The sequence below is a fragment of the Pocillopora verrucosa genome, chromosome 1, assembly GCF_036669915.1.
Source record: "Pocillopora verrucosa isolate sample1 chromosome 1, ASM3666991v2, whole genome shotgun sequence".
NCBI lineage: Eukaryota > Metazoa > Cnidaria > Anthozoa > Scleractinia > Pocilloporidae > Pocillopora > Pocillopora verrucosa.
The window spans coordinates 25,356,193-25,379,521 of NC_089312.1; the positions used below are offsets into that span (position 1 = coordinate 25,356,193).

At 36.7% G+C, this 23,329-nt stretch overlaps 1 protein-coding gene across 1 annotated transcript; it reads right to left on the reverse strand.

The window, feature by feature from the left end:
- Nucleotides 1-537: 537 nt before the first annotated feature.
- LOC131796402 (neogenin) lies at nucleotides 538-22,743 on the reverse strand. Its single transcript, XM_059113982.2, has 21 exons — nucleotides 22,556-22,743; nucleotides 18,710-19,027; nucleotides 16,241-16,540; nucleotides 15,108-15,392; nucleotides 14,443-14,712; nucleotides 13,232-13,462; nucleotides 12,290-12,539; nucleotides 11,250-11,449; nucleotides 9,702-9,874; nucleotides 9,157-9,298; nucleotides 8,328-8,528; nucleotides 7,280-7,375; nucleotides 6,718-6,987; nucleotides 5,801-6,133; nucleotides 5,257-5,425; nucleotides 4,722-4,895; nucleotides 4,284-4,540; nucleotides 3,696-3,853; nucleotides 2,761-2,985; nucleotides 2,535-2,634; nucleotides 538-2,315 (listed from the first exon to the last, which is right to left on the reverse strand). The coding sequence occupies exons 1-20, from the start codon at nucleotides 22,620-22,622 to the stop codon at nucleotides 2,539-2,541; spliced, it is 4,215 nt and encodes a 1,404-aa protein (XP_058969965.2). The 5' UTR covers nucleotides 22,623-22,743; the 3' UTR covers nucleotides 538-2,315; nucleotides 2,535-2,538.
- Between the last annotated feature and the right edge of the window lie 586 nt (nucleotides 22,744-23,329).

The following is a 23,329-nucleotide window of genomic DNA, read 5'->3' on the forward strand; positions in this document are numbered from 1 at the left end:
TTGAGACAGCTGGTCGTGAAAAAAAAATAACAAAATTGAGTCACCCCATGACCAAAACAAAAATTCCTCCGTTACAACGTTCCTCTTCCTGCATGAGTAACCTCTAAAGGGGAACATACTGATGATGTAAAAGAGAGCAGCAAAGCTGCCATGGGAATGGGAAGGAGAAAACGATTCGATGACCTGGAAAAACCACAGCTACGCAAGCCGCGAGAAGTCGCGACGGCAGTCCTCTCTTACAAGCCGCTCCGAGCTAACTACGTGCAAAACAAGTCGCACTGACAATTCGCCTCGTGCGATGTTGACAATTTTAGTTGCAGTTTTGGTCTCTGAAGCTATAACGATTTACCGAAAAAAATCATGGTAACATAGGCTTTCGCAGTTGGAGCGAGGCCTGGGAAAGAGATGGGCAGCTGATGCACTTTCAAGGCAAGCATTCCTCAGAGACAAGTAGTATCGCATATTGGGAAGTTTTATGGGAAGTAAAGGAGAGACTGAACAATAAAGCGATCTTCGGCGCAAAGAACACAACATCAATGCAAATACCAATAAGTTTCATTCAGTTTAAATTCATACAAGTCTCTAATTCTGATATGTATCGATTCGAGCGTTAAACAGACCACATGCAAAATTTACTACGCGTCATGTATATCTCGACAAACTCGTATTAGTAAGTAACTAGTTCACCAAAAATATTTATTTTTACAAAAATACAAAAACCCTTCTATTATCTACGTTACGAAATAACCTTGGCAGAACTTGAAAGCTTTAATTTATACAATTAAAGGAAGGTTTAACTACAAAACAGATCTGATTGTATCAGCGTTATACCCTTATTTCTCGTCTTCACTATGTAATAACTCACTGATATACAATTTGATCTACCGAGAAAACGTTAGGGTAGCGCAACTTTATATCCATAAATTACTTTTTCAGAGGTATCACTGTTTCCTCTCATCTTTCTGGAACATTATTTACAAAAATACCGACACTTGTTTGAACAAATAGTAAACCAACTGCAAGCGCCACTTGCTGGCTCATCTCAATTCCTTAACTACCCAGTTGCGTATATCGGTGTTTCTTCAAACTCTTTGGTTACATTTATTTTTTTTATAACTCTGGCATTTCCAATGTAATTTTTCATTAGTAGTCAATGAGAAAAAAAGAAAAACAGTGCCTAGCGCGGAAAATCACGAGCGACCACAATCGCGTTTCGTTTTAGTTTTGAATCTGTCTGGCTGAGAAAATGGCTAGAGTTTTCTGGACCATCGTATGAGGTAAGGCAAGACCAAAGTATATTCCGCACTAATTGCGACCTCGACTGAGAATTGCTCTATTGATGGACTTAGGAGAAATACTACTTCTAAACGCCCAAGATTTTAGTGGTTCATGACAAAAGTGCTTTGTAGCAAAAAGCTACTCCCAGAGAAAATCCTAACTGAATGTGTTACTTCTTCCATGAACAAAATACGGAGTTGGCTTTCAGAGAAGTATCTTGGATTTTGTCTCCATACGTACACAAAAATATATATTTTTATATAGATATATATAATCTTGTTTGACGTTAAATGAATAAGATCCCAATTAAAAAAAGTTAATTATATTTTCAAATATTTATTTTGACGACAAGGTAGGCCATTCTACCAGTACATAAAACATGTTACTGATCGCAATTAAGGTATCGCTAGAGCCCTTGAAACGATTTCAACTAATGTAGTGTGCGAAGGGAGTGCAGCGTTCGACACCGTGTCTTCGCACAGGGATGAAGTTCTCGCCAGCTGCTTCTTTTGCACCACCATTAAAAGTGCACCTTTCAATTGAATATCGTAAAACCAAGATCACAATAATGACCCTAGCCAATCAAAACAAGGGTTAACATTAAGCAAATGACAAAGTCGCCATTGGTTCCAGCTTGACATAAGATTAGTTTGAAAAGGTAAATCGAAGAGCGAAGTGAGGTAAAACCAACAAAATTCGAGAAAACGTTCGATACCAAATTGCAAATTGTTTCAAGTCGCAGCGAAGAGCCATTATTATAGCTATTAGGATACAAATACGTAGATACATAAATTTACTTTCTTTGTTAATAAACGAGAAATGCTATTTATACTCTTTCGTTTATGGGATTCAATATCTTTCTATCTTCAGGTTACGTCGAAGGCATGTTCACTCCTGATGTGGAGGCCACTCTTTTTTCACCGACCTTACTCTCCTGCTTGCACGTGTGGACAGAATGAACATAGTGCATCACTACTAGCTGGGAATAATCCTGTAGGAATTCTCCTACATTCTCTATTATTCAAACTCTCTTAAACCTAAGTGAAAATAAAGAAAAAGAGAAATAGTCATAAATTGAACCGCTTGCCCCGTTTACACACACATACACACAAAAACAAACAAACAAACAAAGAACTGAAAATATCGAAAACTATAAGCCTACAACAATAAACAAAAAAAAAAACACCCTCTGCAAATGGATTTCTAGAAAGTTTCTATTGGTTCACCATTAATTTCCATCAGTCAGTGATACGCACCATGTTAAATTTGGTAATCACCAGCAGTGATCTCATTTAAGTCTCTCATAAGTCCTTCAAGTCCTGCTATTTCTTTGTCAAGCTCCGATACCTCTGGAGCCTAAGAACAAATATAAAAAATTCATACTAATCAAAAACAGTTTTTCTGACGAGGAACTTCGTAAGTAAAATAATTCAAAAGACGACGGGGAAGCAAATGAAAAAAGGGCTCCCTTATAGTCTTTACCTGATCTCTGGGCGGCGAAGATGGCGGACTCAGTGGCGGATTTGACCTGCGCGCGAAGATCTCTTCATATTTCGGTGGCGGAGTCCAGTATCCATTCGGGGGCGTCTTACGGTTAAAACCTACCGGAGGTAACTGTATATCATCTGCTGGAGCCACCGGAGGTTTGGCTTTGGGTTTTGGTGATGTTGGCGGAGGAGACGTGTGAAGCTTCGGAAACACTGGTACCTATCAAAGACACAAAGGATGTTATTTACAAGGGTGATCGAGTATGGCTCATGTGCATGAGGAGATTTGACTCTGAAGAATAAGCCACAAGATCTAATGAACGCGCTTACAAGCATTGCGAAGGCCTGGATCTAAAGCATATCATCTAAACCATACCTCCGTCAAAGTTTTTAAACGCGGTAATACAAACAACATAAAAAACGTTCTGTATTTGGTAAGTGGTAGAGGTATAGACAGGGGTGGGCAAGAGAAGAAAACAGAAGAAGTACTGGGCCCTTTCCTTTCCTCCCCTCCCCTCCCCTGTTCAGCTCCTCTTTCCCTTCTGAAGAGTAACTTGTGAATAAAGGCATTCTCGGAGAGTGGTTTAGAAAGGAATGGGCTCAGAAACATATCAGTACCCACATATGACTAACTTTTGTTTTTTTAGCACCTCCATCACGGGTTTTTGTTTGTTTGTAATTTTTTAAGATTTTGGCATCGCAGATTTCCGAGACATGAGCCTCGAGAAACCAAAAGACTCCTCTGAAAAAAAAGACTTTGTATTCATGAGAAAAACAGAGAAGGACGAAAAAGTTAGGAGAGCAGATAAAGGGGAAGAAAAGATACAGAGATAAGGTATTTTTTTATTTGTCTTTAGGAAAGAGTAAAAAATGAAGGCATACTAGAGAAACGTCCGGTAAAGAGAAAGTAATATCAAAGTTGCACATTACCTTGGTACTTGGAGCTCTGAAGTCTGGGTCGTACGATCTGGATCTCTGCGGTGGACGTGGATCCCCAACATCAAGGCTATTGTTCTCGCATGAGCCGGTCCGTGGCAGGTGCATCTGATAACGGGGTGTAGGTGCTTTCGGATACATGGGCTGGTAAACTAGCAATTTGTAAGATTAACACTAAGGTCATTCACACCGAGGATTTTGATATTTCGATTCTCCTTACTGACCATCATGCATTTCTGACGGTTTTTATTGTGGGAGTTTGATACCAAATCATGCACTATCACCATGATGATAGTTTCTTTACTCTCGTTATCTTATTTTTTAAGGTATTGAAATAGTTTCATATGGTATTGAAATTGTTTCATTGAGACATTACTCGCTACTAATCCTTGGGTTAAACAAGAAGACTTGTTGCTTATATAGCATCAAACTCGCGTTTGATGATTAGCTTTGTACGGTATATCCTTAAAACTCACAAACCCTACCACAAGTTTATCCCTGTTACGATTTCGTTCATTCGTTAACATTTCGATAGCTTACTAATGTTCAAAGAAAACTTAACAGTCACAAAAATCACTGTACCATTATCTGGCGTGGATGCTCTGAGCGGGGGATAGAGGGGTGACATTCCAGGCGAAGGGGGAGGCGTAGAGGTTCTGCTGTCTTCAGGGTATTCAACGTAAGGATTTCCTGCGCTGTCGATCTTTGGAGGAGGAGGAGGAAGGTCATCAAACTCCTCGCAATCCGCCTCACTACCATTCATAAAAGAGCTCCTGTCCTGATCGATTTTGATGTGGTCCAGAGGAGAGTCGTCGAGCGGCTTCATTTCCCCAGTGCTTCTGTTGATGTAAGATAAAAATCTGTTACAACATTCTTTCTTTGTTACGTTATCAGAAATTTGTGTCACAATCTTCAGTAAAGCTCCCGTCAATTGAATCCCGACCCCCACCCCCACCAACAAGACATAGCGGGAGAAAGAGAGGATTTAAAACAGAATTTAACGATCTAAGTACGATATACCTTGGAATAGACGCGGTAATGTTGGTAACATCTGGAGCAGGATCCACAGTCTGAACTGGTTTCATATCAAGGTTCTCGGTGTGATTGATCCACAGATCTGGTGGTTTTTCTTCCTTGCTCTTCTTCTTTGTTGAGCCATTCGCTTGAATGACGGACTTGTATGTTGGAGGTTTTCTGCAGACAACAAAAAAAACGCGTCATATCAGTTGAGGTTCAAAAATACCCCACTTCAATTGGGGTTTCAGGAAATAGAATTTAATTTAAATAAGTAAGGAATGAAAAAATAGATGGAAAACAAGTAGATGAATATATTTGGAGGAGTTAGGATATCTTCGTAAGATAAGGGCACTGTAAAATAGATGAGTATTTACTTATTAAAGCTATACTTATATAAAAAAAATATTTGAGAACGCGCGATCTCATTGGTCGATAGGTGTGCTGAGATAATCGTACGTTAACTGGGAAAAAATCCTCTACTGCTTAAATTCACGAGATAAATAATGAAATATATAATATGTAAATATTCTATAACTACCTCCGAATGTCATCTCCTGATCTCTTCTTACACAGTATAACACTAATGATGATGATAGCGATGAGAGTGATGCCCGCCACAGCGGCGATAACGATCCACAATGTCTTGTTCTTGAGTTTCCCTTGTCCGGCTAAAGCAGCGCTGTCCGGTGAAGAGGGCGACTTCAGTTCTGTCAATCAACCACACAATTGTACAATTTTATTGTTTGTGGTTTTTAAATGTGTGTTGACGTTTGCACTCCTCACCTTCCACATTATACTAAAGATTATTCCTACACCTTCTTTTTGTCAGCTCTTTCAAAGAACATTCTTAGTTTTATATCTACTTTGAGAAGCTCGAGATAAAAATTAGGAGTAGCTCCTTCAACAGCTCGACTAAGAACAGATACACTTATGAGGAAAATCACTGTAGGGTAACACCCCCCCTCCCATCTGCCAATGTATTATGCTCTCAGGAACGATATTCACTAACCCTCTTCACTCAGAAGTTTAGGGGGAGGGGCAAGTAGATTTCAAGGATTATTTCTAAGTGCTACACAACAAACCTGTGGCTACTGAGGGATCTGTTTTCAAGCTTTTTGTCAACGTAGCAGCCTCCTTTCTTTTCGAATGACGTCCCCATCCTTTTTTGGTGCGCGCCTGCATTTCAAAGTAGTAAGTTGTTCCAGGTTCTAAGCCAGTAAATTTCTCTGTAAGTTTGGATCCGTCAACAAGTACAGATTTCCAGTCCTTAACAGGAGTATTCGGATCTGTGGAGTAAAAGATGCGGTACTTGGTGATGTTCCCATTCAGTTCCTTCGGCGGCTGCCAGTGTAACGTCAGTTGGGTGAAGTTCTCTTCATCTGGGTTTCCGGTCAAGTCAGTGGGCGGTCCGGGTTCTAGAGGTACCAAAACAACAACAAAATGGTCAAAAACGGTCAATAACAAAGGTGTATTCGATTTCTTCTCAACGACATATTTGAAACCGACACAAATCTCTTTACAAGGTGTGAAGTATTGGACCTAAGCAGGGTTCGTCAAAACAATTATCATCAGGAGGCAACTTGGTTCTGGTCATGCTGATGTATCCCTGCTCCTTGACTGGGCTACGAAATTAAAATTTGATATAGCTTGATGTGACAAAGACAAGGCCATAAGGAAAGTCACCAAGAAAACCTCAAAAAGTACAACAGTTTTCTTTAAATTAAAAAAGATCTAATACCACATTCAAACCAAAGCTTGCTTACGTTTTAAAAGATTTTTTGTTTAATCTCTTCATAGAAGCTGTTTAAAACAAAGTATGTCGACTTAAAATGTAGCAAAATGAAGATACAAGTTAGTGAAAACTTGAAACCTACGGACAATTCAGTTTTCAGTTCTCTGCTTGCGATTTCAGTCAGCTAAACCCGATTTATTTGAACATGTTTTATTGGTGTGAATGAGGTATAAGATACCTTGCACAACAATCTAAAATTCGACTTACTGTCCTCTGAAGTCAAACTGCTGATGGAAGCATTTACTTGCTCGTCATTTCGCCTCACATAAAAGGTATATTCTGTACACGGCTTCAAACGGGAGCATTTTATTTTCTTATCCGTTGTATTTCCACAATATGTCAGTTGTTTGCGCAGAGAATGGTACACATGATAAGTTATAGGCACAGAACTGGATGCTTGCTCATCTTTCCATGACAACTGCATTTCTCTTGGATCTGAAGAGACTGCTTCCACAATTTTCACCGGCTTTGTATCTTCTGAAATAAATATGTAATCTTTGATTACAAATACTATACATACAAGAAGAAAAAAAATTAATTAAAAAAAAATCCAGACGTAAGAAAAAAAATTTCTCGAATTCATGATTTTAGAAATTGTCGAATAAATGACTGTAAATATATGAAAATCGTATATGTGCACTGCGGTTGAAGAAACGAATAAGAAACGGTCGGTCGGTCGGTCGGTCCTTCTGCCCTGGTCATAAATATGTCTTGAAAAGGTTTGAAAATAGGTTAAATGTTTTATTAAAATTTCCTTTTAATGACTTACCTGTTCCAGATAACGTTTGTAATTTAGTTTGGACATCAGGACCATTGCCTTTGCTGTTGATTGCAATGAGTAAAATCACATAATTCTTGTTGGGCTCTGTGCAAAAGAAAGAAATATACAGACAAACATATAAGACCATTAATAATAACAAAACATTCTGGACACCACATAAGGTCACTTTCTGACGCAGTGAGATGGTGCAAAATGCATAGGATGGGGTACTTACCTCGTGACCACTTATTGTAATGTCCTTAGGAAAGGAAACTGGTTTTAATTGTCAAAATATGACAAATCAGGGTCAATTTAAAGTATTTGGCTGTTTCAGGGAAGTCAGTTTTGCCTTGAATAAAAGAGAGTTTTGGACACATGGGATTTTAGAAAAGGGGATTCCACTGAATTTGCTTCAGAGAAAACCAGGTTTTTTTTATTTATTTTCATTTTAAAGTCTTTTAATATAAGAGTCACCTATAATCTGACAATAACCTTTAAAGCAAATTCTGTAAGTAGCCAGCCATTCCATGATAAAACTCAAACAAGAGAAAGTTGTAACCTCAAATTCAACTCACTCTCAGTACTTAGAAAGAAATAATAGAAGTTACGTATATATCACAATTTTCTTACAAAGGTATCACCTAATGGGGACTGTCTAGTGGTAAAGATAGGAATGTTTTATTGAACCCACAAGTAAGCATGTACGATTCTTTTAAGATTAGTTGTTTGGATTGGCAAGATAAAACAAACTGGTTTCTCTGGACTGTGTCAATGAAATATCAATGAAGTAAAGAATATCTGCTTCAATCAATTATTACGAGAATGAAACATGCTTCATAGATGAGAATCCTGCAGGTCATCTGTTACATTTCCAAAATTATGCATATTTGCAGCACCAGCCAAACAGAAATGGGAACTCCTGTTTTATTTCCTTTATTTGTACGGCCATCAGCGAAAAGATCAAGTTTTGTTGTTTGTTTTGTTACCAAAATGTCATGCTGTACCTATCCTTAAATGCTTAAAATATTCGGAAAGAAAAGCTTGGCAACAAACTTACTGAGTCCCTTGATGAGATACTCCGTTTGGTCTCCTTTCAGGCGTCGTGGATCATATTGGAAAGGGGCATTTTCTCCCCATCTAATTTCGTAGCTTGAAACGCAGACCAAGCCAGAATTATCTGGTGGCTTCCAGCTTACCAAAATGGTAGTGGAAAGCACCTTTGCCTTTTTAAATGTTGGTTTCCCTGGTGTTGTATCCTCTGTGAAGGATGCATTAAATAGCAGTTTAAGAAAGAAGGTAGAAAGACAAAAATGTCATTTTTGAGGGAAAAAAGTTCTTCCTATAAGTCATCTGACACACTACCAACATAAGCCAACTTTGCAATGCAGGAGGGATTATGGAAACCTTTCTTCTTTTGGTTAATGATTGCAAAACCTCACAGAAAGTTATAGCAAGCTTTTCAAGTTAAAAACAGTATATGCTGGTTTCAAAGACAAGACAAGTTATCAACTGGCATAACAGAAAAAACATTCTCTCATCATCTAGAGGATACTTGCATACAATTCCTGTTTGCCCATTAACTGAGAGTATGTCAATTAAATCCAAACAGTAACAATGGCTGAAATAGGGGGCTGAAGGTTGAAACTGCATATATGTCACTAACCGTTAATGGTATAATTTCTGATGGAATTTGAACTGAATAGGCAACTCCATTTCTTGAAAATTATTAACTGCACTGACACATAGGCTTAAGCATTTTTAAACTTGTGCAAATTCATCCTAAATTTCACCTGAAATCGTTTGGTTACCAATACATACAAAGCTTGCCAAACATGTTTGCTGCTTTCTGAACTGCTTCTATTAGAAAAAACATAGGCTAGTCTTACCTTCACATTTACTGACATTTGTGCTTGCCCTCACCCAATCCTTTGTGTACTCTCCTATACCAGAATCAGTACCAGCAGCAATGATGGCTTCATATCTAGTGCTTGGCATTAAATCTTCAATGGTGTAGGTCTCTTTGTCAGCCTAAAACATAGGAAATGATAAGCTCTCAAAAAGATCCAACACTAAACCATTATCATAATTTAAAAAAAAAAGGTTGGCACTGAGCTCAGGATTAACAGAGACTCCTTCCTGGCCTGTACCAGTGCAGCCATGCACGAATTATGAGAAGAAAGACCTTGTGAATCATTTAAGGCATAGATGCTCCAAAATGCCTCTCTACTAGCACCTGTTACTGTCAAAGTTTTCATGACTCGTTTTTATAATAGGCTATTTTGATTCCCAATTATACATCAATTACTGTTTATTTTAAATGGCAATCCATTGTAGTTGTAAAGAGTTCCATAGACAACAAATTTGCCATTGAGTCCACCATATAATTGTCTACATCTTCATGTAATCACTGAATACTGGTATGCATCCTTACTGGAATATCTTCAGTTGTGTTCTCCAGTTTACTTCCAACTTTCCGGAATATAATCTTGTAAAATGATACTCTTCCATTCACTTTGGTTGGGTCTGGGGCCTTCCAAGTTGCTATCAATCCTTTTCCTGTACTGTCAGGTTTTAGTACAAAGTCAGTTGGTGGTACTCTTGGAACTACAAACAAACAGTTATGAAAACTTCATGGACCAAATCATTAACAGTGCTCAGCAGTTAAAGGACCATAGTCAACCATAAGACCATTGCACACTTAGCCCACCATTTTCTATGCCATCTAAATTTGTGAAATTTCTATTGTGGTCTATCATCCAAGTGCATCTAAGTGATCTAAATATATTGAGGTCTTACATTGTCATGGCAGTCTTCTGAAACTATCAGTGGTTTCTTCTACATTGTTATTTTATACCCCATTCACACCAGCAAAACATGTTTTGTTAAACTGGTTTTCATTGAATGAAAATTATAAACAGAGAACTGAAAAACTTGATTTTCCATTGGATTCAAGTACTTGCTAACTTGCATTTCCAATGTGCTACATTCAAGTCAAAAATATTCGGCTAAATAGTTTCTATGAAGAAAAAAAAAATTAAACTGTGTTTAACAAAACAACTTTTAAACATGTTTAAGCTTTGGTGTGAATGGGGCATTAGTAGTTTCTCACAATTTTTTTGAGTAATTTGTGTTTGTAACTGGGAACATAGAGGGCATCTCACATTCCTCCACATGGAAGGCCTATAGCCATGGCACAGAAGAAAGGATTCAGCCTCAAAGACCTACCTTTGACCTGTGGAATGACAGGAAGGATAGTCTGGGCATCAAAGGTCTAACTAACAGCTAATTTGCAGAGATTTTGCTGCAGCAAAGAATCAACAAGCTGAGACTGCCTGAGTTGCAGGTCACAAGAAGCAAATGAGGAGTTAAAAAGAGTTGACCAGCCTGCATGACTGCTGCCATTTGCAAGTGATTTTTCAAATTCTGCCTTTGGAGATTTGCTCTGACAAGGAGATATATTTTTATGACTTTCCTTTGTGGTGTGATTGAGTGTCTTGGGCTTTAAATAAGTTGCCATTTCCCCATCAGTATTTTCTTTATTTTTAAGTTACCCCTCTCTACCAGAGCAAATAGCTCCAGACATATCTCTCCAGAACTCTGTTGGGTATCTCCTATTCCCCTCTTTAATGGAGGAGCCCATTGGATTTGTTCTTAGGATGCATAACACTTCTCCTTTAACAAATCTTTTCTTTACACCTTATAAAAAGTGTTGATGGGCCGACACGACTCCTGCCAGGCATTGAGTGTAATGTGAACGATTTTTCCAGCTGTTTTCCATATATAAACAAAAACAGAGGGGTGGTTGACCAGGATTCTTAAAAGAATACTACACTTAGCCGTTACTCGGGGACAGCCTCTGACCACTTCAAAGAAGGCTATAAAATGTAATAAGCAAGGAAAACTATTCATTCAAAGGGTATTCATCTGCCCTCTCCTTGAGTAACTAAAGGAATGTAGTTCATTTTGCAGCTACAAATACCTCCTCCTTTAGTTGTTGCTTCTGTTGTTGCTTTGGCACCAGCCATCTCTCGCTTATTCACTGCATAGACCTCGATGATATACTTGGTGTAGGTATCAAGGTAGCGCAAGACCCTTGTTTGTTGCTTTGTGCTCTCATGCATCTCTCCATCAGTGCCAGCTTTCTTGTACATAATGTGGTATCTGAGTACTGAGCTGGGCCTGTGGGTAAAAGATTAGCCACTATGAGGACAGAGGAAGAGGATATTACATGGCCATACATGGAAACATATTTTGTAGCATTTATTTGTGTGCACATGCATCTCAAAGGAGGAACAGTAATCATGTATGCAGCAGGTGTCAAAAGTCAGAAAACTAGACAATACAGGATCCTGTTGAACTTGACTTGTTTAACTTTTAGAACATACAAAAATCTAATTCTCATGATGGGGGAGAATCTTGATAATTTCCTTGACAACTGAACTAGTCACAATCTTAAGCCCTGATGTTGAACATGTTGTAAAATAATTGGTTTATTGCTCAAGCATTATATATTGCTCAGGCATGTGTTCATGCAGGTGGGAAGCATTTTGGGAAGTTTACAGAGCACATTTCTACTGCTTCCATCTTATTGAGTCAATTGTTTTGTAACTGTTGTTCAGTAGAACATGGATTAATCTCCTGATCCTTTCGTTAGAGGGGTTTCAAAAAAATTTGGCTGGCCATATCCTCTTTTGAGGGTGTTGAGATTTGCCAGCAGCATTTAGAAAGAGGAAAAATGTCACTAAAATCAGGTGAACCTGAACATTTATACCTTGACTTAACATATTGCTGGCGACAATCAAAAACTGATTAATTTCTGGGTGCATGGACAACCCACAAACACAGAAGCTGTTGTCAAAGAGTTCTACATTCACAACAGTACATTACAAAGAGGAATAATGTACACAAAACCATTAAAAGAATGGTGTTATTAAGCTTGATCAGATTCATAAGCAAATGTTACTAAAGAAAAGATTTTCCACAAGGATTTGTCTACCAAATATTTTTCCCATAACTTACCCTGTATCTGGCTCTGACCATGTGACCCTAATTGAAGAATCAGACTCTGCCTCAGCTACTAAGTTTTGAGGTTTTCCTGGGACTTGTGAACTGGGATATGTACTGGCTGTAACCTCATCTGAAATAGCTCCTGCACCAGCCTCATTCACGGCAAAGACATTGAAACGGTATTTTGTATCAGGTATGAGGCCAGGAAAGGACTTTTTAAGTTGGTCTCCAGGTGTGCTCACAGGTTTGAACTGTATGCTATCTGTAACAGCAATAACATGTTAAGCGGCAACCTTTCTTGAGTAAAAACATGAGAACAGGGCGTGAAATTATTATTTTTTTTCTGATAGCCACTTGGCTCCTAAATTCTTCAAAGTAGTAGCCAATTCAAAAAAAGTTGGTCGCCATTTTCAAAGACAAACAAAATCTTTCTTTACGCTGTCAGCGTTCTAGAGAGACCCTCCAAAATTAAGTTAGGGAAAAGATCCTTAACATGCTACAAAGTGGACACTAGGATGGATGATATACAACATTAAAGCTCATCTAAATCCAAGATGGCGTTTAGTTATCGATCGAGATGCATGTGCTACGTTTTGGAAACAAACTTAACGAGGAAGTTTGCTGCAGATTTATCGTTGCAAATCTTTTTAATTCACTATATCTCTTGGTAAGGTTATGATGAAACGTTCTAGTCGCCAATTTGGCAACTAACTTTCAGGATTTGGTCGCCAAAGTGAAAAATTTAGTCGCATTGGCGCCTGTATTAGGCGCAATTTCACGCCCTGGAGAACCAGGCATCTGGTCCACAGAGACATTCCAATTCAAAATTTAGAATAGCAAAATGCATATTGTGCAAGAATTACAACCCCAAAATGCCTACCTTGTTTGGTGACAAGTGAATATTTAGGCCAAATAGGAGAGTACTAATCACTTTATTAATAAAAATTAGCTTACTATCACTTGGGTTGAACACACTATAAAAGATTCTGTATTGCTGAATCTCTCCATTAGTAACCTTTGGAGGTTCCCAGGTCAGTAGTATTTCAGTGTCTGAACGAGCAATGGCTACAACATTTTCTGGTTTCTCAGGTACTCTTGGTTTAGGTGTAGGTGTGGTTGTTGTTTGTCTGACAGTTGTTGCTTGTGTTGTTGTTGGTGGAGCTGTAGTAGTTGGAAGACGTTCTCCTGGTAAAAAAGTTAGAGAATTCTTGTCAGACATAAAATTCTGACATATTCTTAAGCAAAGGATACTAACTAAGAGAAATCAATGTCTCAGATATGACAAATTTTAAAGCAAAAATATGGTAGATGAATGCCTTGGAGCTTACATAAATCAGTTCACAGAAAATGGTGAAAATGTTGCAGTTGCACTTGTCATGAAAACTATGGTGAAATTGGTTCCAAGCGAACAAATAAAAGGAGACATTGCCTAGATTTGTAAGAAAAATATTTCAAATTTTAGACCTTTAAATCAAATAAAAAGGTCATGAGAATGAAGGAATTGATCACCAATATAAGAAACTCCTGATTGACAAACAAATTCTTCTTGTCACTACCATTGGAAATGTAGAACAGTATGGAGAATATGAAAAAAAGGGTTAAGAACAAGGGCAGGGCATGAAATTAATCTTTTTTTCTGATATCCACTTGGCTCCTAAATTCTTAAAAGTGGTGGCCAATTCAAAAAATAAGTTGGTAGCCATTTTTAAAAACAAACAAAACCTTTTTTCACACTGTCAGTGTTCTGGATAGACCCTCCAAAATTAAATTAGGAAAAAGATCTTTAACATGCTACAAAGTGGATACTAGGTTGGATGATATACAATGTTCAAGCTCACCTAAATCCAAGATGGCGTGTAGTTATCAGTCAAGATGCATGTGCTGTGTTTTGGAAGTGAACTTAACAAGGAAGTTTGCCATGGATTTATCTTTACAAATCTTTTTAATTCACTACATCTCTAGGTAAGGTTATGATGAAACATTCTAGTCACCAATTTGGTGACTAATTTTCAGGATTTGGGTTGCCAAAGTGAAAAATTTAGTTGCATTGAAATTTCTGTTATCTTACATTAAAAGTTACTGAAACAAGAAAGTTGATTTTTAGATTTCTACAAGACAGTGTCTCAGCAAATACCATATTTTGTCCATTGTACACATGTAATTACCTTTCCTGTACACAAAAAGGTTTGCTGAGGCTTGTACTTTTCCTAAATAGTTCTCTGCAAAGCATTGATAGACAGCAGCATCCCAGAAGACCAAATCTTTCACTAACATAAAGCCATCTCCAACTACAATGTAATCACCACCAACACCAACTCCATTTTTGCTCCACGTGATTGTTGGTTTGGGTATTCCATGTGCTGAGCATTTGAATCTTACATCTGATCCACTATGAGCATGAACATCACTTGGTTTCATGGAGAAAACAGGAGCATCTGAAAACAAAGATAACAATATTGATTTCTTTAAGCCAATATTCATTTATGTTGCAGCAACATGTTGCTGATTACATTCCAACCAAGATCTCCATACTTCCTCCCTTGTTTCATTTTTTTTTTCACTAGGAGCCATGCATGTTTAAACACCATGCTGTACGAACTTGCATATCAATCAGCTTTGTAATGTTGCTACATGTAATAGAAAGCTCCTCTCTGACATAATTAGGCATGAGTATTAGAACAAGTTTAGTAAATCTCTCACTTTTGGGAAGAAAAAATTATAAATCTTCTCATTTTCTTCAAACATCCTAAGCTGGTTTGATAACCAGCAAGAGAACGAATACAAAGCACAGTCTGATGCTCTACAGTCTAACCATAATTCAAAAACTTACAATGTACTTCCAATTTAGCTGAAGCTTCCTCTTTCCTAAAGTCAGCCACTGCTCGACAAGTGTAGTTTCCTGCATGTGCTACAGTTACAGACTTAATTATGAGGTTACTCTCTCCTAAAATTGAGTAGTCTTTTCCAAGCCACACAGGTGAGCCATTTTTCAGCCAAGTTACTCGTGGTTTAGGAGATCCATTTGCTATGCATTCAAGGACTACCTCACTGCCAAGAACCGCCACTGTGTCCTTAGGTTTTACTTCAACACGAGGACGGCGCGAAAACCCAGTATCTGTCAGTTAAATATAGAGACCCACACAAATGATCCAAACTTTGGTCTAGTGACTACAAAGTAGTAAATTCTAGGTAATAGTCCCTCAATCAAGTTAACTCACTTTGCTTTAGGTTAATATTCTAACTATTAAATAACTTATCAGAGATCTCAAAGAAACAACCCTTCCTTCTGAAACAACCCTTTACTCTCCATTTCTTCCCAATTTACTGCTCCTGCCTACTTCTGGATAGGCAGAACCTTGGCAGAAGTTGTTAAATTGCCATTTTAAGTCATTGTTTAGAAAATTGTTTCTATAACAATTATAACATCATATCAGAGAGTATCATCAACAAATTTTCATACACAATTCACAGAACAATAGTTTGGGATCAATTTGTCAAGAAACTACTTTGGATTCCATTTCAAGTATCATGTTGCAATCCTTTGTTTACTTTTGAATCTGAGTTACTAACAAATTTGCTGGATAATATTTTCGACTCAACATGAGAAAAAGAATATTAAAAAAAATCTTGCTCAAAAAAGTGAAGTGCTCTGACAAATGTTTCAGTTCAGAGCTCTGTTGTTGATTCCAGTTTTTGTGATTTAAAACCACAAATAAGAGTATTACCAAGTTTAACTCCATGCCTGGGTTTAAGTAAATAAGCTTAAACTATAATATAGCTTTAGACATTCCTCTTAGGTGGACTCTGGAGGTAATAACATGCCCAGCATCCAGTCCCTGACAAAGACTTGTCTCCACACCAGTAGGTTCTTGTCCACCCTTGAATTCTGTTATCTTTCAAGGGTTGAATAGTGTCTGAACAAAAGTGTTGCAGACATTTTGCATATAATTTTGTAAAACTTACCAGGTAGAACTTCAATAAATCCTGTGTCTGTGCTAGTATGCCTCTTGTTGGTGAATAAATTCTCAGCAATGCACTCATAATCTCCTCCTTCCTCAAATCTGATATTCCTTATTTGTAGAGCTCCATTTGGAATCAAAGTGTAATGTTTTCCAGATGAAATTGTGCCATTTTCACCTTTCTTTCTCCAACTTATCACAGCTTTGGGTGCTGAATGCTTTACACTACAGAAAAATCTTGATGTATCCCCAAGTGGAACTTTCCTTGAATATGGGGAAATGACAGACACCTTGGAAGAAATACCTGAAACATAACAATATCATTGTTAATTTCAAACATTACAAAATATCATTATTATAATATCAATCGACTACTATGTTTGTTTTCAAAACTGCTTTTCTTGGGAATCACCCTTGAACATCTTTAGAAGCAACTACCATTTTGCTCAGAAGACTATGTATGATTAGAGTCTTATTTGCAGAGAAAAAACAACAACACAGTCACTAATTACACTTGAGCAGACAAATGTCATTCTGAGGCACTTTACATACTGGTCAAGTGTGGGGGTCTTGGCTAATGAAAAGGAAGAAAGAATTTATAGAATGATGAAACAAATAACACATTTTACCAGTCGATGAGAGGTGACAAGTTGATCATCTATATTTGAAGCTATTGCCATAAATGCATGTAAAGCCTCAAATACTGAATCCAATCTTCAACAGTACCTAACCCTATCATATCCATATACTAGCTGAGAATGAATACGATCTGCATACTAAAGCCATATGCTGGGAGCAATGGTAATTTCCATGGTATTTAAGACAACACAATAGGAGTCAAAACCATGTAATGACAAATTTAACTGAAAGTTGTAATTCCTATTTCACTGTAAATTACAGAATTGTTAATTAAACTGATGATTGGACAAAATTATTTTTTTTTGTCATCTAAACAATTGTTTTTTTTGCTCAAATTTACATGCTAGTTTGATATATTATTCTGATTATTTAACCATCAGAGGGTGTAGAATAAAGTTTCTGAGTTGTACAATCTCGTAAAAAAATCCACAAAAACTCCTTGGGATAGTTATTGAAAACAATTAATATATTTTAATATCTTACAGATGGAAATAAACACTTTTTGCTGATACAGGCATGTACACAGAACCTTCCCTCCCCTCTCTAACAATGTTGATAAAACTAAACAATTACCACATCTTGCAAAAGTTTACGAAGCACACAAATTCAAAACTGTTTGGGGGAGAAGGGGCATAACCAGATTTTAGTAAAATCATATTAAAAGTAACAAGACTTTTACCCTCCATTGTAGCTTTCCAGTTGACCAAATAATCTCCATATCTATTTAAGTGCTAATTCCAAGCATTTCTTAGGAGGGGGGCTTATTTAAGAGTCAAGAAGTGGAATTAGTGAAAGATTTACAGGATCATTTTTGAAGCTACAGGGGTCTTGAACTCAACCAACCCTAACCAATGCAATAAGACTCCTTTCCAGTTCGTGAAAATGTAGCATGTACATGTAAAATGAAAACAAAAGGAAAGACATTTCTTCCCCAAAGTTCATAAAATTTAAGACACTTTTTATTGTTTCGTCCTCCACTCTATCTCGAGTTGCAAGAACTGGCCTTAGAATTCATTTTTTTTTGGACAAGTACTGAATTCACTCAACATTTAATAAAAATAACTCTTGCGATTTTATCAGCCTTCCACCCCTCAATAAAGAATCCAGAGAGAGAACACCAAGGGACTGTTGATTTGGGTGATGAAAACAAGAAAACAGCCCAGACTGTATCCCTCAGAATTGCATAATTTATGCTTCCAGTGCATGTAGTTATGCATATGTAGTGCAAAAATTTACAAATGTATGCTAATGTGTGTATCTAAATTTTTTCTTTGTCATTCACTACAAGCAAATGCACATACTCTTTCACAGTGGGAATTTGTATTTCATTTGAATTAATGATTCTGAAATGCATTCCTGCCACAGAGAAAAGAGGAAAGTTAACATTCAAAAATTATTCCCTTCAAAAACCCGCCCTTGAGTTAATCAGTTTAGGTGGATCTGGTGCATACAAAAAATTTTAGATTGTACTTCGAAGTTCATTATGATTCTCTACTGTTTGAAATGACCAAAATCATGGTAATGTATGCAAAATGCATGAAAAAATGGGAAATAGAGCATTATAAACAAATCTACATTATATTCATTTAGTAAAGACATTCCTTTACCAAAAACATTGTTGCTAGTCACCATGACTGCCCAAAGGTACCCACCATATTCCACCTCATTTATGTCTTTCTCTGAGCTTGACAGAAACGTTTCATCAGCAACAAAGTTTTTCCCCACATTTATATATGTTCATTGAAATCACTGTGGTTATCATCTCTCTGGAATCTATAAGGAGGTAAATTTAGGAGGCAAAATTCTGCTAGTAACTTTTAATAACATAACTTACCAGCAACAATAACACGAGCAGTTCTGCTTAAAACTTCATGATCAAAACTCTGAATTCTTGAAGATGCTGCACATTGATAGATCCCTTCATCTGGCTTCTGAGTCTTATTGTGAATAATTTCTGAAAAATATAGAGATCCATTTGCTGTAATCCTTCTTCTACTGTCGCTAGTCAAATCCAAGTTATTGCCATTTCTTTTCCATATTATACTGGGTTTTGGAGTTCCTCCTACTCGACAATGTAGTTCTGCTGGTCTCCCCTTTTTGACGTATATATCTGAGGGTTCTTCAATAAAGTATGGTGCTCTTGAAAATGTTCCTGCAGAAGAAAATTGGAACACTTATTAAATGAAATGGGGACCACACAATTTTATTTCAATCCTTATCAAACTGATCACTTGTTTAAGTATATATAGAAAAAAAATGATGCTAATGATAAATTGTAATAGGAATAAACCTCCAGTTAGAGACAGGCTATATCAAGTGAGGGCATTTTTGGAGCCTGGTGTCAGGAAATCTAACAAGATCATCCTCCAAATCACAAATCCTGACAGTATGTATGAACTTAGTTTCAATTAGTGGCATAGCAACTATCAGTCTCCTTTTAAATATTTTGGTGGTAGAACATGCAAAGTACTAATCACAAGGTTAAAAGGTCCAAAGTTTGTTATCAGTACGCAGAATTTCTCTATTCCAAATATCAGCAGATATTTTCTCTCATTTTCATTGTTTCTATTTTCAGTTCCTTTAAAGTTAGTTTTGTTGTTCAGGTGACTGACTAGACTCTGTCAATAACAAGTAATATAATCAAAGAAATTCAAACTGCAAATGATAAAAAAAAGACAATATTGCTGTAGTTTTTCAAGCAAAACATATGCCATAAGGAATCAACCATGTGTAACTTGGATGTGAAGTAAAACCAGGTGGCTTTTAGCTGATTTTAAACTAATTATAATATTAGTGAGGAGTAATCATCAAAATCTTGTTTACACAAATTTAGGCAGATAATTTACTTCTGTCTGAACTGGCATTTTAATGGACAAAACTGTCATTCAAGACACAAACCAACAAGATAAGGGACAACAATAAGGCAAATCTAATTTATCAGATCCAATTTCCCCAATAAATCACTAGCTGTGTTAAATTTATTACATGATTGATAACATGGACCCCCATTAATTCAATAATGAAAGATATTCAATCTAACCCATCCATCTTCACATCATGTCTGTCTTTCAGTACCAGATCCTGTTTCTATTTATACATAGGGATGACATGAAGTGAATAACAAAATTTTGAACATTCAAATTGTGACTTTTTCTAATTCTGGTGAAACTTCAACCCACATATACAGTTTTGTAAGCTTAGAAAATATAGTTGGAGAAGACAAAGTTCTTTAACTAAAGAGGAAATATAATTTGCAACATACAATGTAAAAAATAGACAGGTTCTATGTACATATATTTGTATATATTTTTTTGGGGGGGGCACAAAATAATTATGGTGATCACAATTTTCCACCTAAAGATTTTGATGTGCTGAAAAACTTTTTTTCCTCTCTGGTAAACATCAAGCATGTGATAAGCAAATGACTTTCACCTTTACAAAAACACATGAAAAATATAATATATTTTCCAGATCTTCAAATAAAACAGTGAAACACCAGCTTAAAATGAAGAATGACTTTATATCAAGGTTTCTGAACATGAAAGATTAATCATTGTCCAAATAATAAAATAATTGACTAAAAAATCATACTAAGAATAAAAGCAAACTGTTTTAATACATAAATGGTTTTCTAAACACTTAACAGCAATTTTGTTAGGGTATAAGGTGATTTTGGGAACATGTATCGCATGAGCTCCACACAAAACTCATCTTATGCTAAACTGACTGAGAAATAGGCATGCCACTTATTTTAAAACCAATGACCAATTATAATATTACTTGAAATTTATTATTAAATGCGTTTTAAAATGTACTCCTCAAAAACACTTTGACAAGTACCTGAATACCTTTGCATATTGTACTGAGTGAGTAGATTCAATCCAACATAAATAGCTGTATCAAGTTAATAACTTTGGCAAGTTGGTTAACTTCACATTGAAAAGAGACAAATAGAGGTTGACTATCCAAGTGGTTTGTTTTTTTTTAAACAGTATTTTTCTACAATGGTCAGAATGTCAATATCACACAATAGTGAAAAATTTCCATTGGAGAGATGTGTCGTATTCAAAATTTTATCCAAAAACCTTGGAGGTGAAAAATTCAGGACACACTACGATAGCTTGGCTCACAAATTTTGTCATTCAGAAATTTGTATGTCTTACAAAAGTATTGAGGACTTTATTGTGTCCTACTGATTAACTATTAAATGCCTTAGGACTTTTTTTAATTGAAAGCACTTAAAGTCAAACATACATAACCAAAAGCATAAATTTATAAATTTATAAAAATCAACAACAATTATCGAGTCATTTGAACCAAAAAATTTTTCGTCAAAAATAACATGAAGGTTTAAAAATAGTCGCTACTACTGAATAAGGGAGTTGTAAAGTAACCCAAAGGGTGTTAGAGATAAAAACTTAGTCACTTCCGTTCCTTTGTTGAGACCACGTTCTACTAAGACTTTGGATGTTTCCCAATATTTTGGTGAACTTTTAATTTCCAGCAAAATCTATCGACAACTTAGAACAACTGTAGTCTTTGGGAAAGTATAAAACCGTTCATAAACCCAATAAATTCAAATTTCAAAGGTAGTACGAGTAGTTGATAATGTTCGATAGATTAACATAATTTGAGGAACGCAGGCGATTTACGCACTCACAAAGAGTTAGTACCGCTTTTCACACCTTTGTGAAAGAAAAGGATGTAATTAAATTCGCGAGATGTTCAAGAAAGAAAAACTTGGGACCAGATTGTGAAACGAATTCGTTAGAAAAGATAAGCTCCACGAAAATGAATGATTTCTCAAATCAATCAGACATAAATTTCATCCCCATCTGTCAGTTATACCCCTTTCACGATCGTGCTTAGGGTAAACATATGGTTAAGCCGCTCAGTTGCGCCTTCCCTCAATAAGAAACAATTTCTTTATCCTAAAAGTACGTGGTGTTCATACGGAGAACCTAAGGAACTCAAGATCAACATCTACTTGAGAACTAATGAACACATGCGGCGAAAAACGAAAGAGCTCGTCTGACTGAAAAGAAGGGTTAATTACACATAGAAGACCACGAAACTTGCCAAGGTTTATAATTACACAGTGATGGTTAAAATGAAAACTTCTCTACTTTGTACCTCAGATTTAAGACAGCGGAAAAGATGAGAGAGGTTCTAAATTGACCGTTCATATAATCTTTAGTTATCATATCATTTCTCACGAAAAAAAAGAGGAATTAGTCAATGATATTCTATATAGTAAATCGCACTGCTTAAAAATTGTGCTCACATGCCAAACCGATTAGGGGTGAAGAACATTCGCCCTCTTGCTTGTTGCATCATTTAAGTTGTCCCAAAAATTCATATTTGCGGTCTACAATATTAGTTTCGAACGTTAGTTTAGGAAGTAGTTGAAGGGGAAGCACACGATTGAAGGACTTGGACCCTTTGCAAAGTAAACAACGAGGCGCCACAACGCGTTTTAGTACAAAGATGAAGACAAATCGTGTTCGGGCAGAGGAAGAGAAGTTCGAATAACCGAAATATATTTCCCTAAAACTACATGAATTAATTAATAAGCTGAGAGGGTAAAAAACCCAAAAGAAATTGAAACATGCTTAATTTTGTTCCAAGCTTGACAAAACGACGACAGTCTTGTCAGTACGTAAATAGCTGAACATCGTACCTGAAATGGCGGCGAGCTGTATAATTGCCAAAAGGCACGCTTTACATCTGTACTGTAGCATAACCATTCGCCTGATGCTGTAAACAGAATTAGACAAAAGAAAAGCACGTTCAAGGTTCTTGCGCTGCACACCAAGTTATTTCACCGCATCTTCCAAGCTCGGTAATTAATCAACTGCTTGGGACAAATACGGTTGCTCATAGACGTCATCGGGTTATTTGTACTACGCGCCAATCAGATCGCTGTATATTGTGCCCCCACTGTCCACTTCATAGTTTCAGCTGTTTACAAAGAAACCTCGCTCCATGCGAGGAATTTTGCGTATCTGTTTCCAATCCTAGACAAATTTCTGCCTGGTTTTAAATTCCGCCTTAGATATTCAATGCCGTGCAATATCACAAGTTAATTAAACGCGAATTTGGCTTAAGACTTGCCCGGTGCATGCCAAAGAGATCCAAATTTGCGAATAAGTGTTTGCGCTTTGCCCCGTTCTCGAGCAGTGAACGAGACTACACAAGAACTATAGAAGAAAACAATTAACTCATTGTACTTCAAAAATACAAAAGCGATGCTGCTTAAGGCTTGAAATCTTTAAACAGGCGTAAATGTTTCATTGCAAGGAACTAGCTTTTGCTGCCCTAAAAAGTTAGTGAACAGCGGATCGTTAGCGAACTTCAAAATTTCTCTATTAGAAAGCCAATACGGGTTTAAAACACTACAAACAAATTAGACAAGATACGGTTGTTAGATTGTGTTTGGCTTTTAATTTTAAGG